This window comes from Microchirus variegatus, assembly GCF_963457635.1.
Source record: "Microchirus variegatus genome assembly, chromosome: 18".
Classification (NCBI taxonomy): Eukaryota; Metazoa; Chordata; class Actinopteri; order Pleuronectiformes; family Soleidae; genus Microchirus; species Microchirus variegatus.
This window is the reverse complement of record NC_139819.1, coordinates 21992441-22014657: the sequence shown is the minus strand read 5'-3', so window position 1 is coordinate 22014657 and position 22217 is coordinate 21992441. Positions and strand designations below refer to the sequence as shown.

Sequence of the window (22217 nt, the reverse complement as noted above, 5' to 3'; positions counted from 1 at the left end):
CAGGACTCGAGAAAAAAAAACACCCCGAGAGACTTATGGAAGCACAGCGAGAGGATTTGTTTGATCCTGGATAACTGAACGGCAGATAGCAGAAGAGCTAGCCTCAGCTGAAACACAAAGAATATGGCTGATTTCTCCAAAGAGGCCCATCATCAAAGGGCCAGCGACTGTAGGTCACTGTGTGAGTGTGTGTGTGTAGAATACGAAGCTAACTTTATCTGTCACCGTGCACGAAGAGAAGCCAGCAGAGGAGAACAGAGGTGACGACACTGTCAGAATGAGATATGCAGTTCATGCAGAGGTAATGATTTCACCTTCGTGGAAACACAGATGAATTATAAAACCCCTCACGCTAAAAAAAAAAAAAAAGCTGCGTTAGGCGTCATATTTTGTTATTATTGTTCGATGATGCCACGATTACCTTTAAGCGAAATGAGAATCAAAAACTGGACTTCTTCGTCTCCCACAGATGCCGTTTCTCACACGTTAAAGCAGACCTATGCAGGATTTTAACCCTAACATAAAATGTCTTGTTGTCGGGAGATTGGGGGCTGTCTACACTGCCCCCTAGTGTCTGTTAGCAGAAAATCGGCCTTGCAAGATCAGGGCCTCTGACCCGGCGGCTCAGAATCAGGAGGTCAGGAAACTACACGCCAGCCTTAGCCAGGTACCGGCTATAAGATCAAGGCAGCGATAACGTTATGTTAGATGTTCATGATGCAAAAAGGGCGCCTCCTACTGGCTTATTTACAACGGCTAAATCGGTACTAGGACATATTTACTAAAAATGACGTGTGCATCTCAACGAGGATTTTAGCTCCATATCTAGCTCCATACAGAGAGGTAATCTGTGTTGGAATTAGCCAAAACATATTGCAGGCACGGGCAGTAATAAAACATAAATAAAAATCAGCACAGAAAGTATTGGTAACAAGCGCTTACGCTGCAAAGAAACCTAAAAAAAATAGTTTTTTCCCCCTAGAAAACGAAGCAACCGACAAATAAAAAAGGATTCAAAGAAATAATAATCATGAAAGCGATCTACTTAGCCTAAGCCTGGCTGTTTTTACACAGTTAAATGCTATTAATGTGAAGGTGCGAAACTGAAATGTTGATGTCGAATTGAGGTAACAACCGTGAGGACGTGGTGGGCCCAATTAAACTGGCTTGCGGGCCAGATCTGGGCCCCAGAGCCTTATGTTGCCCTACGTGTGGTCAAGTGTTTTACACACTTAAAAAAACAACCCCTGTTGCCACAAAGTGCTGTACAAGCTTAATTATGTGGTACAAATGAGGTTCATTTATTACAGTTTTCCTTTTCCAGTGTGGGCGGGGCCTTTCAGAAAGTGCACACTCAGCAGGTGTCTGTCTGCAGTGTACAGATCAGTTAGTCTCTGTGTCGTAAAATACAGACACTATGCGTATTTTTAGGTGTTCGGAAACACAGCTAGGAATCATTCGCCCAAACGATCGCAGCACATCCTGTGAGAGTTTGATGTTTTCCTGTCGCTGTAAGTGCTGCAGCGTGTGAAGAGTGTCATGACCGACACCGCAGTCGAGTCGAGGAGGAAGTTTCCTCCCCGTCCTCGACTCTCAGATCAGATCAGAGGAAAAAGCTCCCAATTATGAGAAATCTCTGCGGAGCAAAAGGTGAAAACGGCTCTGGTGAATTAGTCTTTTTTTCACGGGGAAGCAATTTACGCCTCGCAGTCTGTGATGGAGAGGCTATTTTCCTTCCGCCGAGGCTCATCTTCACCACACACTTGATATTAAAACAGACAAAAAAGCTCACAGACACAATTGGAACAGAAACACAGACACAGCGGTCCAAAAGCCTGAGGTGGTGGAACCAGATTAGTTCTTACCTGCACAGCCACGACCGACAGCACCTCCACTGAGATCCTGTTAAACTCGTCGAAGCAGCCCCAGGCCCCCGTCTGAGCCAGGCCTTTGTAGATGTTCCCGCAGGACTGGTGGACAAAGACAGACACAGATGTTCAGGTGGACACAGCGGGACAGGAAGTCTCTGAATTTGTTTTGCAGTTGGCAGGACAAAAAAAAAACAAACAAACAAACAAACAAAAACCCTCTATAAACAAGGATGTAAGACAGCGTAGATGCACACAGAACAATCAAACGGTTGATATCGACCAGTGGTTCCCAAGCACTGGGTCGGGGGTACACAGACGGGGTCACAGGGGAATTATTTGGGGTCCCTGAACAAATTTGTTCAAACATTTGAGTTCCGATAACGGCGGGTTTTTGGTCCAGAATTTAAATAAAAAAGTCATACTATAGCATGTCGTCCAAAATTTGACTATTAAAAAAAAAAAAAAAAAAAAACATTTTAGTCTAAAATTTGACAAAAACGTCATACTGTAGTATGTTTTTTTGGGGAAAAAATTTGGTCCAAATTTTTTTTTTTTTTAAATTTGAAAAAAATGTTTTTGGTCCACAATTTTACAAAACAAGTCATACTATTGTATGTCCTCCAAAATTTTACAACCTTTTTTTTGTCCAAAATTTGACAAAAACGTCATACTATAGTATGTCATCCAAAATTTGACAATTTTTTTGAGAAAAATGTTTTTGGTCCGGAATTTTACAAAACAAGTCATACTATACTATGTTGTCCAAAATTTGACAACTTTTTGTCCAAAATTTGACAAAAACATACTATACTATGTCATCCAAAATTTGACCTTTTTTTAAATAAATATATATAACCAAATATAGACATCATATTTTGTCACATATGACACCACCAGGAGCCAGAGCACAAATCCCAAATCCCGAGGCTTCAAAAACAGGTCTGTCGGTGTGTTTGTTTGTTTTTGCCACAACATCAATCGTCGTGTCCTCACATGTGGCTGTGAAGCAGTCACCACAAGGGGTCGGCCGTCTCAGGCTGCCAGACAGAGATGTATCACCAATTATGAAACAAAATTTCATAAGAAAACACTCTGTGCAGCGGCGCTGCGGCGGAGCCGAGAGTAGGCGAGCGATAACTGGATGACACCAAAAAAAACAACAAAAACAAGACACTGGTGGCGAGAAAAAAGGGCCAAAATTGTCCACCACCCACATCTCAAGCTTCCCCCTCTCTGCACTTGAGAGCAGGTGAAGAGGCTCTCAGAGAGCAGCCGGACCGCGATGATGCCGGCAGCTAACTTTTCTTTCCAATTACGGCGCCAAGGAAACCCTCGCTGACGCAAACCGGGGCCGACTGGAGGATTGATCCGGCTCATATGTGTCTGTGTTTGTGTGCAGCCCGTGTTCCTCCTGGAGTATATTAGCACCTCTCTTTCTGACACCTTCCTGCAGTGTTGTATAGCCTGGGGTGCTGTACACCTCTATACCGTAATGATGCCCCCCCCCACCCCCCACCCCCCACTGTCAGAGAGGGGAAGCAGGAGCAAGCTGCATCACAAGATTGTGTTTATGTCTCCCTCGACTGCTCTACAGACTGAAAAGTGTGAGCGTACAAAATAATAAAGCAAAGACGGAGACAGAGAAGAGGGAGCGAAATAACAATCAGAGGAGAACTAATCACAGGCAGAGGGAAGATGAAAAGGCAAGAGATGAGAAGAGAAGGACGCAAAAAGGTCGCGGCGACAACTTTAATGACAAACGCGGACCGTATCGCTGATGGTAGATGAAAAGAAAAGGTGCATAATGTGACGGGGTGGGCCTGCTGCTGCGGCAGCACATTAGCCCTCTCACCTTGTAGTCCATCTGCTCGGAGCAGTTGAAGACGTAGACCATGATGCCGAGGGCTCGGCCCAGGTCTTTGGTGGTCTCCGTCTTGCCTGTGCCGGCGGGCCCCGCGGGGGCGCCGCTCATGGTCAGGTGGAGCGACTGCGTCAGCGTGATGTAGCATCTGCAAAACACAAACAACAACAATCAGAAGAAGAAGAATAAAGAATAAAGATCAGGACAAGGAGACCTGTATGTATGCTACACAAAATCTTTTAAAAAAGGTCCATTTAAAAGGTGTCGGAATAAGTGATAAACAGCATAATATAGGTGATACTGCAGACAATAAAAAGAAGTTTGAAGTGCAAACTTTCACCTGATTTTCTGCCCGTATTTTTTTCCTCCTGGAGCTAAATGCTAGGTCAGCTGACACAAGATGAAAGGCGGGGCCAGAAGGACCGTTCGTCAAATTTGAACTGGCAACTGAAACACATGCAGTACTATATCTAGTTTGTCTGTTCAGGCTGCCGTAGAAACATGGTGGCACAAGATGGCGGCCTTCCAAAAAGCAAGGCCATTGACTAGCCTAGTCATAGGAGTATGGAAAGGGCTTGAAAAGTGTGAATTGTTTAGATCTACGAGCAATCGGAGCAATGATGTGCATGACGTATGCAGAACATGATCGTTGTAGTTTTCGAGGAGCGATTGAGATCTATTTTTGGCGTCCAAGGACTTTCAGATGAAGGAGCTCATCGGTGCAAGTCGCTAATAAGCGGTGTGCACTCACTGGCCATGATACCCCTCTTCAATTACTTTTTAATGAATATATCTCAAGCTTTGTTTCCACCAAGTGGAGCGGCTCAGTTTAGTACAGTACGGTATACCATTTCCATTCCATTTTTGGCACCCTTTCTTTGATATACCAGAGTAAAATGGTATGGCACGGTCAGGGTGGAGCTAGAGCGGCTCTTCCTATAACAGTCAGCTGATTGGACGACGGGAAAAATGTCACTCTCTTGCGATCGGTGTAAATATATCAGGGAAGTCGAGGCAAACGCTTGACAAACCTGCCACAAAAGGAGCTTGTCTTGTCTGTTGTGTCGCGTTCGATGTCATTCGTTGTCATCGCACTGGTACGACTTCACACTACGTATCTGGCTGGCGCGGCTATCGGGCACAGCCCACGCAAACGCAGGCCCTGACCATTCCAAACGCAGGGCTTTACTGTTCCAAACTGTACCACAATGAACCAAAACCAAACCATGATGGAAACACGGCATAATAAGTCAATCTCATGACAGCTCAATGTAGAATGAGGATTTAAGTGACTTTGCATTTCAGGTATGGCTGAGATATCGCCAATGTTGACCGAGAACGGTCAGAAAAAGAGAAAAATATCAAGTTTCAACCAAAGTATTGAGAAGATGCGTGAAACAGCAGCAGATTACCACACCTCTGTACCTAATAAAGTGGCCGCTAAGTGTATGTAGTCATTTAACGTATCTGAAAACTTTCTACGTCAAGTTACCCCCGTCTCAAATTCACCAAATTGACTTTTAATACATGAACAACAGAAGAAGATTTAATTTCTGCCGCAGCGTAACGAGGAGCACAGACACAGGGAAAACAAGTCAACAAGAGTCTTCTTCTAAGCAGTGTCACATCATACATAACCTCATTATATGATAATATAATCTCGCTCCCGCTTTGATTATCACGCGGGCTGATTAGTGACACCACCGACTGCAGAAGCTGTCACCGCTAACAAACAGTCCGCCGTGTCGCCGAGCATCGATAAAGAAACAAGCGGCGGCAGCGGCGCCGACGTGAACTGATTGGAGACAATCAGGACGTTATTGATCGGGGGGGAAATAAACACTAGGCTTTGCCTTGAATATCAATACAGCAATGATTTTAATGAGCTTCTGGTTAATAGATGATGTATGGAATGGAACGATCCCATCTGTAAACGGTGTATCATCCGGGTACAGCCGTGCCAACAACAGGCTTTATGACCGTCCGCTGAAATATGGCCAAAAATGTCTCACAATCAGTCGTGCGGGAGGTTGGATGAGGACGTCTCGGGCGGGATAACGGACGCAGACAGAGGAGGGAAGACGGAGGCAGAGTGAGAGCGAAGCTGCGGCGTGCGGGTGTGACAAGGCGATGTGTTTTATTACAGTGTTTTCAAAAGGAAATAGCGATACATCAGTCTGTCGCTCTGACTCATTCTCCTTCTATTCTTCTCTCTCTCTCTCTCTCTCTCTCTCTCTCTCTCTCTCTCTCTCTCTCCCTGTGTGTGTATGTGTGTGTGTGTTGGCAGGGTAAAATATTCCTGCCGTTTTGCATAATGGTGCAGCTCCCCGAGTTCCTGCAGTAAAGTATTGAGCGAATGCTAACATTGTGCCGATAACACTCCTGCTGTTATAGATTAGCACAAGTGATTCCTTTAGCCTAATTATAACTGCTGCAGAAGGTGAACACGCAGCACTGGCTGCAGACTTTTTATGGTAAACAAGCACGTACATATATACATATATATTACGGGCTTGTTATTATTATACATTCATAGTGAATTTCTGTGTGCCTTTAAACACCTTGTAGCGCTGCTGTCAGACTTCATATTCTGACCTTGGTAACTTGTCTGAGTCAGGTTTGTTTACTTTCTCAGGAATCACAAGTGAACCCCGAAGAGGGAAAAAGAAAACAAGTTTTTAGACACAGTGTGGAATACACCTCGTCTTTATGTTCTCTGTCATTGTTTACTTGGGAAAAGCCTCCAAACTCATAGTAGTTGAGTTAATGCAACGCGCTTAATGTTTGGATTTCTCCAGAAAACACATAAACAACTTCTGCAAGTTGAGAGTCTGCAACTCCTAGGCTAACTAGAGACAGCTAGCTACATAGATATGCATGTAGAAATACCTAGAAAGCTAAGTAGCAGGGTAGCTAGATGGATAGATAGACAGAAGGACAACTAGCTGGATATTTAGAAAGAAATCTAGACGTATAGAAGGATAGCTAGTTGGGTAACTAAAAAACTACGAAAGAGCTAGTAAGCGAGATACCAAGCTAGCTAGCTAGTTACCTATATATATAGAATGAGACCTAGATGTATAGAAAAAATAGCTAGTGAGGGGAGCTAGAAAACTATATAACCAGCTAGATATATAGAAAGAGATAGAACGCTAAATATCAAGGTAGCTAGCTAGATATATAGAAAGATACCTAGATGTATATAAAGATAGTTATATATAGCTAGAAAACTAGATAGCTAGCTATACAGGAAAAGCTGGAAAGATAAATAGATTGAGCTCAACGTTTCTGTGATTTGATGTAAAGAGGCTAAAACTCTTTACAGATAGCAACTGCAGATAAGGATATACTAATAAACATGAAAAGATTTGCTGCTAAACCATGTTTCCTAGTTAAAATCATTTACTGGTATCATACATGCCAATACTATATTAAATGTTTGCTGAAAACAAACTCAACCTTTAATGATAGTATATGTGACAGGAGTCAGACAGACAGTGATCTTGACCGGCTGTCAAGGGCAGAATCGGAATTGGAATCCTTTAAACTCCTCAAAGACACACTCCAACATCTGCAGCGATGGAGTTAAAAACATGTTTTTCACGTTCAGACACGGTGTTGTTTGCTGATAACAGGTCTTCACTTGTGACAGTGACGAGATGCCTTTTTTCTTTTCTTTCACCCAATCTGTCAAAAATATCAAGGATGTTTTTATCCGTTTTTCTCAAGTCGTGGATTAAAGGATTTGACACTCGGCCCCGCAGTCCTCAGTCCATTGTTGAAATGAAAGCCAAGTGGCAAACTGTGAGAGTGGTAGCAGGCCGCGGAGTGGGCATGTACCATATGGTGGAGTCTCGCTGCACGGCCGCTGATCCGGCCATCAAAGCTTATTGTTTGTGCTTTGTTCAGGCTTCAAAGGGAGAACGGGTCAGTGTGGAGAAGCGCGCACAGTCAAACGCAGCAGTTTTTCAAAGGCAGGTATTCATCTCTGTCATTAAAACTTTATCATCAGGAACACGGCAGAGAAGACACGTGTGAAGAAAAAAAAAACCCAACCTGTTGGAAAACAACCCGAGTCGAGCTCGTCAAGGTTTGGCTCCACTCAAAACGATCTTTTTAGGGGAATACAGACACCCGTTTTGGATGAATGTTGAGTTATCTTTATGCAAATTCCCCAGATGTCAAGGATATTCTGGCTAACTTTAAAATACGGCTGCTTGCAAGGGACACAAGGGGGGAAAAAACAAGCTACTTAACAAAAGACGCAGCACAAAAAATCCATGTCAGCTTAACTCCAACATACTGTAAGAATATATTTGCCACTTTCGCTCCTCATTAGACAAACATTTCCAACAGGAAACAGGAGGTTTGTGTCACTTCATAAGCCTCGTACTCACCTGCACCAAATCCCATAGAGAAAATCTGCAATTTTACACCATGGCACACAGGAGTTGTTGATTCACGTTTGAAATCCCCTTTTTCAGATTAACCTGAGCGACAAACTCATCAAAAAAGACATCAGTGGACCAGCAGCTCCTATGTCTCTGCAAGCTAGAAACGTTAGTTTTCTCTATGGACCTTGGTGTGAGTAGTTAAAAAGATTAGTTTTCAGCCAGAAAAGGCTGTCAAATATATTCTAAACATGTCATTAACTTAAGCTGACATATTTTATGACCTGAGGCCTTTTGTTAAGTACCTTAAATCTGTTTTTCTTTGTGTCCCTTCTGTCTTATCCTGGGCACACACAGATCAGTGAGCACCGATTATGTGTCAGAAGATCGTAAAAGCTTCAAATGGACTGAAATATCACCTCAATCCTCATTAAATTTGATGTATTTGCCTCAAAATGGGGACCGAGGTCTAACAAAATGGCTGCCAGACTGTGTTAAAGAAGACCTGGAGGTCATTGTGTAATCGTCGTACCTGTCCGTCAGAGGAGTGATGACTAATCGCGGCGTGTTGCCCAGGTATTCGTAGGAGTAGGTGAACTGGGCGTCGCAAATGTTGGCGAAACAATGCTTCTCCTTCTCGTCCCAGCGGTGGCGCAGCTGAGACAGCCACACAAAGGCCTGAGAGTTGTCCACCTTTAGGGAAAAATAGGAATACATTTTTCAAAAAATGAGTTGAAGTGAGGGCGTGAAAGGTTGATATGAAGCTCTAAATAATCCCTGCTTCTCCACTCCGCACACTAATTAGGGTAATGAGATACATTGCTGAAATATCTCGAGTCATTACTGACAAGAGTGAGATCCCTTAAAAATATTCAGCAGCAGTCACAGTGTGTACAGAACACGAGAATGTAGAGTATGTGTTTGGTGCAGAAAATGGCCAAAAAACGTGGATTAGCGTTTCCAAAACCTCCGTCTCGTTTCGTCCATAAACCACTGTTTTCGGGTTTTAATGATTTATTTGTCAAAATTAGCAACGAAAGAAGAACATGTTCTCATTTAAGAAGCTGAAAAATCTGAAAACATTAGAAGAATCTCGAAGATAAACTGGTTTTCGCGCAATCGAGCCACTGAATGACACGGATTCCGCATTATTTTGGGATTAAACGTCGCAGAATGTTCACGTTTTGTGTAGCAACCTTCATGGAATTCACGTCTACTCATGTTTTGAGAATTTACTTTATCTATATTTGGCTAAAACCAATTATACCACTTACCCCAAACAATATCACTCGAAGGGTATCCTGATTTTTGATGAAGTACTGGGTTAGGGAAGGAGCTAGCTTCTAGCCAGTCATTCAAATAAGAAAGATTTAAGGTTTTTGCTCTTAAAATGGAGTGTTGAACAGTTTCCCAGAGTAAAAGAATCCAAAAAAAGTAACTTTACTGTCATTATTTGCAGATTATTGTACGTACCACAATCTAATCCACTAGTGTACACTGATTTTTTGACATATCTCCATTTTTGTCCATTATATACCACATAATAACTACTATGGCACCCCATAAATTATATAAAAGCAGCTATTTGTTGGTCTTTTTTTGATGACATCAGTCTGTTGGTGATGACGGGGGTTTCCCATTTCGAAAGAAGCAGATTTTTAAACCACCAACAGCAGACACAGGCCTAAATATACGGCATGTTCTCACGTCTCCTGCCTCCACCTCCTCCTCACCTTCTGCTCGATCATCTTGGCCACCACGTCTCTGGCGTGAACGTCAATGGTGCAGATGGTCATGACCTTCTGCCTGTCGCCCGGGGTGAGCTGGCCCACCAGCATGGAGATGAGCGTGTTGAGCTGGGTCACCTGCTTCTTGTAGTAGTCCTTCATGGCGTTGTCGTAGCCCTCCTCCAGGTGAGCGAAGGCCATGCCCACATCAAACGTCCACCAGATCTGTGTGCACGTCAGCGCCACCTGAAGCCAAAGAGAGGTGATGGGGTTTTTAGGTGTCTCTTCTGGTCGTTGACGTGTCCAGAGGGGAATTTTCACCCAAAAGTCCACTTCCTATATTTGTCCCGCCTTTTCTCTCTCCATGTCCAGCTGTCAAGATCGCCCCATGAGAGGAAATTAAAATGTTGACGTCACCTTATTTTTATCACCGTGCTTTCACAGAGATAAGCTTCACGAGAAGAGCCGTGAAAAGGCTTTATTATACAGTAGACTCCAGACCTTGAGTCTGCTTTTGTACCAAAAGAATATTGTTTTTGTTTCATTTTAACACAGACGTATACATAGCATTATATATCAAACCTCATGTAACAGTATTCCAATGACTGCATTAGGGTTTATTTTCGTGGAGACGTTGACAAACGTTGGGAAATGGAACTGTAATGAGCGTATAAACACACGTATCGGTATGTTTTTACTGTTATTAGGGTTATTTATTTCAGGAAAGTCATTGTACAGAAAATGAAAATCTGTTACATCCAGGTCCTACACTGAGTTTGAAATGATTAAACTCAACATATAAGCTTGTGTAGTGTTTTAATTACAATTGTCTACATCTACGCGTGTTTTTTTGTTTCATTTTGCTTCATAAATAGTTTTTATGGCACTTTTGCTTTGAAATAGTGTGCAATGTCATCCTAAACATCATGATGGATTATCAAGAGTTTAATCTCAATTTCTAATCACTGAACCATTCATTTTCCCCCCCGAATTGTTGGACTTTTTTCACTCCTGACCAGACTAGAAGTTCACTGGATCTTCAGGTCATTTTGAGTTTGATATTGCATGTGGAAACTGGAGAACTCCATGCAGAAAGACCCTTGTTCTGACCGGGTCGTGAACCCAGGTCTTTCTTGCTGCAAAAAGTAAGAGCGCAAACCACTACACCCACCGTAAAACGGACGATATTTCAGACTGAGCTCCACTTCATTGTCTCTGAGTACACTTTCAGGGGAGCATGTGTGTTCTGTTCAGGGCTTTTCTGTCATAAACTTTTGAACAATTCCAGATTTAAATAGTTTCTCAGTATCACAGACACAATCAGGAAAGAGCATTACACCTGTGAAGGCGTTTTTTTTACCTGAGCCGGATAGTCGAACAGCCACTGCTCTCTGGGTTTGTCGTCGTACGCCATCACCGCCTCTGTCATCTCGTGGCGAACCGTGGATCGCATGGCGTCGAGGACGCGGTTCAGCCACACCTCCACCTTACACACACACACACACAGACACACACACACACACACACACACACACACACACACACACACACACACACACACACACACACACACACACACACAGGGAACAGAAACTATGAATAAAAATGTGGAGAATATTGCTTTGTGTGTCACACGTCACCACCAGCAGTGGACTCTCTTATCAATGGACCCTAATGAGGTCATTAATAAGCATTAGAGTGGATGAGGAGTCGGGGCTAATACTATGGGATGTAATGAAAAATTAATGGATTTATGGGCTTTGATGTGGAGGAACCCCCCAGGGGACACTGACAGACTCAATTTCATTTGTCTCCTTTTTATTGTGGCGTATGATTATTACGGTGCGTGTTTGCCTCTCTGTGTCTTTCCATTACACACCAGGAAAAAGAGCAGGTAAGTGAATTTCTTCACCTTTATCTTTGCCGCCATGACGTCTAATGAAGACAAAGACACAGCAGGAGGAGGAGGTTTGTACCTGTCCAGAGCAGTCACACGGCTGATCGAAGGCGACGTACTCGTCCTCTTTGCTGTACATTCCCAGTCCCATTTTGGAAGGGTTCCCCTCTGCGTCTGCTTCGAATTGCATCTTTGCCATGTTGTCAAACAGTTTAGACAGATGCTTCTGGACCTGAATGAACACACACACAGAGACATCATTTGCACTCAGCTCGCAGGTCTGACTGCTATTTTCTTTGCCGCCGCACAAATAAATAACATTTCATTAGTGTTTTTGGGAGTTGTTAAGGGCAAGACCCATGTTCTGCTGCACGCCTGCTAACTTCCTCTTAGAGCGATTTCCTGGCAACTTGTGCTTAACAATGATTTATTTCTACAAGCTTGGAAATGCATGAGACAGTGTTTCGGGGGGACGGAGGTGGGAGCAGGCGGCCCAAACGGTGAGCCACATTGCCCCTGTGTGGCCACCGGGGGAACGGCAGGTGGAGAAAATGCTGCAGTTTTACAAAAGAAAGTGAGAAAGTGCTGCATGAACACACCGAATATGATCCAATTAAGGCACTTTTTCCTGTGGAGTCACCTGGTGCGGGTTGGTCCCGTTAGAGAGGATGTCGAGCAGATCGGCCGAGGAGATGAAGTAGAACCTGGGGAAGGCCAAGCGCTTGGTGTCCAGATATTCTGCCAGAGCCTTTTCACAGAGAGACAACCTGTGGAGGAACACTCGCACTCAGTGACCTGCATTTATCATCGTGTCAGAGTAGATAGTAGAGTAGTGGAGGGCTGTGGTGTTGACTACTTTCAACAGAAAGTGGCTAAAGATGTCGACAAACACGTATGTAACGTCATTACTATGCATTGCATATAATCAGTGTTAGACGGCACCTTTGGATGATATTGTTTTGGCTAATTTGAGCTGTAAACTGATCGATCAGATGGAAAATTTACAATTAACAGTGAAACTGGAAACAAAACTCATATTCCTCACACTAGATGAACACTTTCTTCCTCACAAAGTCGGGAGTCATGGGGGTGGAGGTCTGAAAAGTCACAAAATATAGCGACACTGGATCTGGCCACTGAAATCATAGCACGACGGGGTTCACGTACGATATTTGAAATGTTACTTTCACGCAAACGCAGCGTAAAAATTATTCCTGTAAATTGTTCGTATGCCTTTATTTTAATGATATTTTCAAATCAGACTTGAAAGTACATAGTTATGTTTGAGGATATACGATAAATACTTGATATTTATCTTACTTGATCATCTTGTATTTCTTCTTCAAACAACACTGATGCTCTTAATAAGGCATCTCCTAAGTTTGAAGCCTGTCAAGCTTCAGTTGGTCGGTTGTGAGAGACAGAAAAGACCTTTTTCTCTCTGTACCGATCCCCTGACAACAGACATAAAGTAGAAAAGAAGAACAGTGGTCTCACCTGCCCTGCATGTCCTCCAGTTTAGCAAACAGTCCCGGTTTATTGGTGGCCTCCACGACGTTGGGCGTCTGATGCGCGGCGTTCGCCAGCTCTTTGAAATCCTCATCAATCCCCTCGAAGCGCCTGGAGTCCTGCAGAGGAGGAGGATTCACAAGGTTTCCCACAAGAGATAATAACGGCAGAGGTTTAATAGCAAACATCTGGGTTAAGCACAGAGCTGCACCGTCCTGGGAGCAATTAAAAAAGCGCCCGCGATCCCAGCTACTAAACTGAAACTACACGCCAATTAATGTGTTCTTAATTAACAGACATGCTCGTACGGTGAGGGTGCAGGTGACGGCCTGCATGCACCTGAAACCCAGAGCCATAATTAACCCTGTGTGTGTTTAACCTCGGGCAGCTGTGAGCGAATGTCCTCGGAGCCGATGAAGATGCTCTCCAGGTGCATCCACGTCCGCTGCACCTCGAACCAGATGGAGATGACGGAGTCGGCCACGGACAGCTTGCCCTGCCACGATGAGACCTCGTCCAGGAAGTGCGCGATGTACTTGGACGACATGAGGTTCTGCAGCTGCACCTGGTTGTCCTCCAGCGTCTCCACCAGCTCCTCGTCGCTACGCAGCAGAGGCACCTGGGTGCGGTGGTGAGGCTCGTACTGGAACTGCATACCTGCACGGGGAAGGTGAGTGGACAGATGGGGTGGAAAAAAAGTACATTCTGGAACATATGGTTGGATAGAATCCCCCTGCTGGTTCTGTACCTGACCACGTGGAGTTGAGCTCGGACAGAACTTTCTCCATCGCCATCTCTTTCACGGCTTTATCCACAATCCCTCGCACCTCGTCTTCAAAGCAGTGCAGGTTGAGCTGCAGCAGGTCGGCCAGCGTCGTCTCCTGCTCACACAACCACCCACTCATTATATTATACATGTATAAAAAACACAATAATATCAAATTATATACAATATCCAACAAATACGCCTCTTTATCTCGTTGTTAGACATTGTTTCCAAAGGGAAACTGAGGTTTGTAAACCGCTTCCCTGTCCCTGCACCAAAGCCCATAGAGAAAATTTGCGATTTTACGTCACAGCACACAGGAGTTGTTGATGCACAGCTGCATCCAATAAAAACCTTAAACGTGTAAATTATGCAACCTCAGTGTCTTAAAAAGCTTTATTCAGATTCAACTTAGTGACAATAACCAACTAAATGAGGCAGCAGAAGAGCAGCAGCTCCTGTGACCTCATGAGCTTAAATCGCTGATTTTCTCTATGGGATTTGGTGCAGGAGAGCGGGAGCAGGGAAAAGTCTGTTTAACAGTGAGATAAAGTGAGAGAACTTTTTCTCAAGATAACATAGACTAAAGCTAACATAATGTTTAAGGTGAGTTTAAGGTGTCAGTATTGATTTTGTCTCAATATCTCATACAATTACTTAAAAAAACCTAAACTTTACCTTTAAACCCATCATAAACATCACATTGAAAGTAACAACATTTCGCAACCTTGTCAAATCCATGAATAATTCTAAATATAAGATATTAAAATAACATTAATTCTTGAAAATTAACAGCTGGTTTAATAAGGTTCGGTGGATGTATTAAAAATGAAAAGAGCTTAGTTCAGACTGTTCACCTCCAGCTATAATCACAGCTATAACAAATATTAAAAACCTGGTCCATGGTGCAGCGGACTCCCGTGGCAGTCATGAGCTGGTACCAGTGTCGCTCTCGTATGGCCGGGTTCTGGAGTTCTGCCACAGCCCGCAGCGACACCAGGAGGTTCTTTACTCTGCTGTCCAAACCCGTGTAGGCGTCCCACGCTCTCACCTGCAACAACGTTTTTTTTTTTTTTTTTAAGTGTGAGACTGTAATTTATCTTTAATTATTCCTCTAAGAAAAAAAAAGAGGGAAATTAATTAAGCTTAGAGTTTCATGTGGTTACACAGAAGCCTGGCTCCAGGCTGATTATTAGCAGAAAGGAAAGACAAACCAAACCAAGAGGGTTTTTAAAATGAAGCAAAACTCTTCCAATTAACTGTGTGTTCACCCCTGACCCTTCATTTGCTTTAAGCACGTGGTTCTCAAACTGAGGTACGTGTACCGCCGGTGGTACGAGAGCTTCCTCTGGCGGTGCTTGGAGGAAATTCAGAAATACGGTTCTAATGTATAATATACCAGGTATGTGTGATCGCAGTGGAGCTGAGAAGTTTTGACAAGAGTGTGTAGAAAACTAAACAAATAATAAAAAATCAAATAGTAGTAATAACAAGTTTGTTCAAATGGTGCAAAAACAGCAAAATCTCTTCTGAGTTAGCGTTCAATCCAAGATGGTGGCCTTCCTGTAGGCTTCACGGGGAAAGTCATAATCGACTTTTTGGACTGTCCCAACCTAAAGAACGTGTGTACCAAATTTTGTTGACATCCATCCATAAAGCAAGTTGTGTCGGTGTGTCTGTCTGTGACAGGCATATCTCGCTGACCGTTAGATTGCCCTAAGACTTTGGATATGGGTTGAGCATGACCCGATGGTGTGCATCCTTGATTTTCAAATTTTTTGGAGAAATTTTAATTTTCACTGATTAATCATGCTGCACCAGGCAGGCAGCGGCTCATCAGAAAAAAAACAAAAGTATCTCGGAATGACTTGGAATTTACCATCATAATAGTCGGCATCGCCCTGAACAAGGATCCGTTAAAAATATTTGCATATCTCAAAAGGACTAATTTTCATGAATTTTTGAAATTCTCGAAATGATCCATTTGCCCTGATGCACTTTAACAATGAACTGACTTTCTTCTCAAAAACAAAAGTATCTCGGAATGACTTGAAATTTACCATCATAATAGTCGGCATCGCCCTGAACAAGGATCAGTTGAAAATATTTGCAAACCTCTTAAGGAATAATTTTCATGAATTTTTGAAATTCTTGAAATTATCCATTTGCCCTGATGCACTTTGACAATGAGCTGACTTTCTTCTCAAAAACAAAAGTATCTCGGAATGACTTGAAATTTACCATCATAATAGTCGGCATCGCCCTGAACAAGGATCAGTTGAAAATATTTGCAAACCTCTTAAGGAATAATTTAAATGAATTTTCAGGTCAGATTTAACAACACAGACTCTCTTCTATTTACAAAATGACTGTCATTTAACACCAATAAACAAACACTGATGGTAAGTATGTTCCATTTCCGCTCTTAAAGAACCCCTTAATGTGACACGCAGGACCCTGTTGAACAGTTTCAGCCTGTTAGACCCAGTTGGTCGTCCTCGCCCCCTCACCTCTTTATCCAGGCCTCTAATATCCTTGGAGAAGCGTTTGCACTCCAGCTCCATGTCCTCCACCTGGATCTGTCTCCAGGGAGTCTTCCTCCACGCGGCCATGCTCGACTCCACCACGACGTTCATGTCCCACAGCTCCTTCAGGAGACCCACCTCTCGCCTCGGGTGACAAAAAAACAAAAGTGAGGTGAATGAAAGTGAATTATTCTGCACTGCTCGAACGACTCAATGGCTCCAGATTTCGCTCTCTTTTCTCTACCTGCATTGTCGGAGCTGTTTGAACTCGGAGACCGTGACCTCGAACAGACTGGCAGACTCCACCAGGGAGGCCATCACCGCCTCCCGCTCCTGGATCTGCCAGTGGAACGCGTCCAACATCTGGTAGGGGTTGCTGCTGTCAAACCTGCACACACACACACACACACACACACACACACACACACAGTAACTCAAACCTGGTATAAAAAAGGTGATAAAAAAAAGAGCCAGAGCTGGTCGGTTGCAGCAGCGTCACCACAGACCGTGACAATTAACAATGACTTACGTGACATTAATGTGGAAATAATCACCAGGTTATTAAGAGACCAATTACACACGTAACCAAACTGACAATTAGGACATTATAACGAAGCATCTCTTTCTGTCTCTCTACACTTATGAATTAATTATCGTTATGTCACGATTCAATTAGCCTTGTCGTGGTGGGGTGGGGGGGGCATCCAGATAACACCGCGCTCTTATTAAGAGAGAAGGTGAAGCAAGGTGACATTTTTCATCTTTTCAAATGGCTCTCGCTGAGCTTTAGACACAGAGACTGAATTTAGTGTGGTGCCTTCACTGACACTGGGACGTTTGATTTAATCAGCACCACTTATCATCTGTATCTGTCAAAACTTTTACTCCACTACATTTAATCTAACCGTCTTTGTTACTATTAAATAAAACCAGAAGAAGAAGAAGAAGAGTTGGTGTTTACATACAGCTAATCAGTTAATAATTGACAGATTCATCGAATTAGTTTTCAATCTTTTACCTGAAGGGCCCATTGATGCGGAAGTGCTCCCTGAAAGTGTGCTGCTCCACGTCAAAGGAAGCACATTTGCGACGCAGGCCCGCCACCTCGTTGGCCTGCAGTGGCGCCACCTGCTGTTTGACTAACACCGCCTGTTTCTTCACATTGTTCCACTTTTCTGGCAATTCCTACAGATGGTCGGGAAGATTAGAAAGAATGGGACAAGGACGAGGAGGAGGAGGAGGAGGGAAACGAGGGAAGTCGGAGCGGCAGATGATGAATCACCAGGAGGAAGAGGGTGGAACACAGATGGAAGACAGAGAGAAAATGGAGGAGAAATTGATTTTGTCTCAGGTGAAAAAACAGAGTAAATAAAAACACGCTGGTAGAAAAATGAATTGAAGTGGCTGTCTTTACCTCTAACTGTTTGTGGACCACGTCAGGCAGCTCCTGCTCGTACACCTTCAGCAGGCCGATGGTTTGCTGCAGGGGCTCAAACATGGCGTCTGTGCCGACGTGTCGTTCCTTCAAGGCCATCAGGTGACCCATGACCCCTACCAGGCCGCCGTAGTCGCCCTCCTCCACTCGCTGGCCCAGGCCAGCCTCCGTCACTCTGATGAACTTTTCCAGATCGGACAGACTGGAGATAAACAACAACTCTGTTTAGCACTTCTGAATGAGAGTCCCTCTTGTGGTGAATGTAAGCACTGCCCATGCAAGTCGGGGATTGCATCAAAAGACCACAAAGCCACGTAGTAATAATAATAATAACAATATTGTAGTGTTCAGGGTCAGCCTCTTGTGTCACGTATGAATTTTTGCAGCAATAGATCAATCTATGGTGAAGTTATCAGGCACTTCCTGTTTGGTGGCGATTGCTTGAAATTAGCCAAAATTCTGATGGTCGCCCTTTTGAATTCCGCAAACCCTTTTGAAGAATATTTTGCCTTTGCTGCGTCTAGCACAGTACGTCTTGTACGATAAATGCGCTCACACGAGTTTGTTCGTTTATGTACATGTCGAAATTGCCGTAAATGGATGCCAAAATTCAAAATGGCCGACTTCCTGTTGAGTTGAGGACATAGTCCCAATCGACTTTTTTGTTCGTCCTGTGCTCGAACATGCTCCAGCCAAGTTTCATAAAATTCAGTGCAACTTAATTTTAGCTTGTTTTTCACCTCCGGGGGTGGTATGGAGTCCTCAGATAACACAGGTTCGGGGCACTATGCAAATATCAAATTTTTCAGCATGGATGATGCTGACTAATTAAGCCCGGTTTAAAGTGTGAAAAGTCACGTAAATGTTGCGTAAATAAAATAAATATTGCTCCACCTGTTGGTGACGTGGTTAATAAGGTGCCGTTTGAACATGAAGCTCCACTTTTTGATGACGCTGAGCAACGCGATCTTCACGCCACGGCCATCCACCCTCATCCAACTGTGGAACACGTGCACCGGCTTCAGACCCTGGACTTCCTCGTAGAGCTTCTCGTACCTACAGGACAACGACAAACGGTTTTCAGTCAGGGTAAAATTTAAAATTTAAGAGCAAACACTCATCCAAATGTGACCAATACCCACGTGTCTATCTGCTCCTTAAAGTTGTTCAATGTTGGCGGAGTCTCTGGAACTCCACCGTCTGCGTAAGCCTCCATCTCCTGGCCGGTGAGAACATGGCCATAAAGGAGGAACTGATGCATGAACTCTTTCCTGTCGTCCACGTACAGGTAGCTGTAGCGCTCCAGAGAGTTGCGGGACTCGCAGCATGTTGCCATGACGCCCTGGACACGTTCCATGAGGAGAGTGCGCATGTCTGCCAGATCGGCCATGTCCTCCATGTCAGCCTGAGGACAAAGGGTTGACAAGGATTGGAACACAGGTTGATGGACGTGACGTTAGGTGAAGATATCGGAGAGCAGCAACAGTACCTGGTAGTGAGGAAGCAGGTTGTGCTGGGCCAGACGTGGCACCAGCGAGGAGATTCTGAACACATCATCGATGAGTGTTTCCACCAGCTCGAAGAAACCGCCTCCAGCCCCAAAATCCATGGAGGGAGTGAAAACCATGTCGGGAACCGTCAGACCCAAATGAGCCTCGAAAAGAGGGGCCATACCAGCTTTATCATCTGGATCCAAACGAAGGAAGAATTTGGAAACAGATGAGTAAGTAAAGCTGACAATGAACTAAATCAAACAACCAGGCTTTGTTGCACGGCATTTCCCTATAGACCTGGGTGGTGCAGTGGCTTGCATTATTGCCTCACAGCAAGAAGGTCACCAGTTTGGATAACAGTTCGACCAAGGGCCTTTCTGTTTGCATCGTCTCTCTATTTTGGTTCTGCCATGGTCATGTACCACGTCCCTGAAGGTACCACGGGTAAGCTACATGCTACTAAATATTAGCTTGATGTGACATTGGTGCAAACACATTTTTACTTTGTGTGTCATCATCTAGAAGAGGAGAAGTGGGTGGGGCTAGAGGTGCGGTCAATGTGCTCAGAAATACCTAATTAATACTCGGGGGAAATTACTTCAATGGATTCTAAATTCTATCCATCTTTCCACGGAATAAACTTGTAATTTTTCTTAATATTGAGGACAAACTATTTGTTTTTAGGGGTTTAGTCAATGCCCAGAGAGCTGTCATTTAATCAATTCTTAATTAGGAAAAAAAGCTTTAAATTTCTCTCGAGTGAAATGTCTCTCATTTCATTTTTTTAAAAGTCGATAAAAAACAAAGATGAAGCAGACAAAGACAGACACATTTATCCTCACTGAGTTTACAGAGTAAAAAATATTTCAGGGTCGGTTCCCTGTCAGAAATCTGCCCAAATATTAAAGACTTTTTTTGAACCCACGCAAGGAGACGGACGGAGAGAAGGATGAAGTAGAGGTGAACGTGTACAGTGAGAGGAGGAATTGGCTACAGCAACAACCTGGCAACACTCCACGGCATCTTGAAACACGTCCCAGTTCACAGAACCGGTGCCAGCAAAAACGTTCACAAGCATTTGACGTCCACTGCCAATGCAGTGGTGGGACACCCAGGTGACATCCAAAGCCCCGAGGACGTGTTTGCTAAGAAGCTGTCAAAGTCAGCGCTGGCTGGAAGTCCCATGTTTTCACTTGATGGTGGAGTCACTGTGGTCACCATTACTGAATGATCTACAATTATATTAACGGTTGGCAACAAAATGTCTGCCTTTGAGCAGGAACACAACCAACGTAGCTGCAGCGCTACAAATACGACAGGCTGTTTTTTTGTCCAACAGCACGGTACAAAACCAATTATTTTTAGGAGGGTTTACTAGAAGAAATTGAACAAATTTCCCTCAACTATATTTGAATAAGTTTGATTTAAAATTAGGCCTGGTTTTCAGTATTCCAAGTGCACCCAATTTCTCCCAATTGGCCACTCCGAGCCGTTTCCAGGTCGTATATCTTGAAGAGTGTAAATACAGGTAACAAGACTAACTTGAGTTTTGTTGAAGACGTAAAAACTCTCATGAAGGAAGCCTCTTCAGAATCGAAGAATGAGAGTTAAAACATCTTCAAACTCCGCTCAAGCAAGCCCAGTTGCGTACAGCAAACCTCTGAAAATGACGGAGAACCTTCACACACTCTCAGGATTCCCACACCTTGGTTGATTAAAGGGCTTTTCAAGCACTTTCCGGCACCAAATTCCCCAAAATTCCAGGAGCGACATAGCTGTCGCAGGTTAATAAGTAATGGCAGATTCTATGGAATGATTCACCCATGAGGGGTGAAAAGTACAGACATCTATCTGAGTTTTGTTGAAGACATTTCAGCCTCTTCATTCTCTTCAGGAATCATTTGATGAGAGAATTGTCTTAAAACTCCTCTTAAGCAAGTCCAGTTTCCTACATTGACTGGCTTGAGTGTTGTTGGAGATAATTCACCTCTACTGTGGACGTTTATCCAAGAGTGTCTAAAGTCCAGTTACTGAAGTTCAGTGGAACTATTTTTCGTTCATCCTACCTGTGTTTTCCAGGAAGAACCTGAGCGAGCACTCGATGCTGTTGAAGAATCCGTCCAGGACCATGTCATCGACGTACTCCACGTAGGCCTTCCACTCCTCAGAGGACGGCTCAGCTCCAAACACCTGCAGATTGCTCTAAGAAATGACAAGGAGTGACACTGAAAGGGGAAAACCACTTCTGCTACGTTTAAAAATTAATGTAAAAAACGTTTTTTACATGAGAAACGTCTTTTAAGAAATACCTTCAGCAAGAAGTGGATCTTTTCCCCCGAGGAGCGAATCAGGCCGTTAAACCTGTTCACCCGCTCGGCCCTGTCCTCCAGACTGAGCAGAGCGTCTTTCTTGTCCTCCTTCCTGTCGTACACGGGGTTCACCCAGGACCTCAAGGAGCTCTGGATCTCCTCCACGTTGTCCTTGGTCCTCTGGAGTTGACTCTCCAGGTCACACACAGAGTCTCGGACCTCCTGGATGTACTGCCAAATATCTGCAGCAGAGAAGAAGGTGTCACTGAGAGGTAGAAATGGTGGAAAATATGCAATTTTCTGCCTTCACCACATATTAAGAAACATTGTAACGTAAATGGAATAATGGGGGGAGTGGGTGAGGGCAGGTAACTGAACTTGAACAGTGGGAGATATTTCTTGCAACACTACACACCCAACAACATGGACTCAG

At 43.9% G+C, this 22217-nt stretch overlaps 1 protein-coding gene across 1 annotated transcript in view; it reads right to left on the bottom strand.

Annotated features, from left to right (window-relative positions):
* dnah9 (dynein, axonemal, heavy chain 9) overlaps positions 1 to 22217 on the bottom strand; it is a gene marked incomplete at both ends in the record, with an annotated part of 143014 nt that overhangs the window by 105858 nt on the left and 14939 nt on the right. The window contains 20 exons of the mRNA XM_083904660.1: positions 1866 to 1970; positions 3724 to 3880; positions 8656 to 8816; positions 9857 to 10096; positions 11211 to 11336; positions 11827 to 11979; positions 12388 to 12514; positions 13245 to 13375; positions 13636 to 13913; positions 14005 to 14137; positions 14918 to 15073; positions 16533 to 16692; positions 16792 to 16935; positions 17566 to 17732; positions 17962 to 18184; positions 18877 to 19038; positions 19125 to 19387; positions 19472 to 19668; positions 21542 to 21677; positions 21785 to 22026. Coding sequence (XP_083760786.1) covers positions 1866 to 1970; positions 3724 to 3880; positions 8656 to 8816; positions 9857 to 10096; positions 11211 to 11336; positions 11827 to 11979; positions 12388 to 12514; positions 13245 to 13375; positions 13636 to 13913; positions 14005 to 14137; positions 14918 to 15073; positions 16533 to 16692; positions 16792 to 16935; positions 17566 to 17732; positions 17962 to 18184; positions 18877 to 19038; positions 19125 to 19387; positions 19472 to 19668; positions 21542 to 21677; positions 21785 to 22026 — 3461 coding nt within the window. The remainder of the gene's footprint in view (positions 1 to 1865; positions 1971 to 3723; positions 3881 to 8655; positions 8817 to 9856; positions 10097 to 11210; positions 11337 to 11826; positions 11980 to 12387; positions 12515 to 13244; positions 13376 to 13635; positions 13914 to 14004; positions 14138 to 14917; positions 15074 to 16532; positions 16693 to 16791; positions 16936 to 17565; positions 17733 to 17961; positions 18185 to 18876; positions 19039 to 19124; positions 19388 to 19471; positions 19669 to 21541; positions 21678 to 21784; positions 22027 to 22217) is intronic.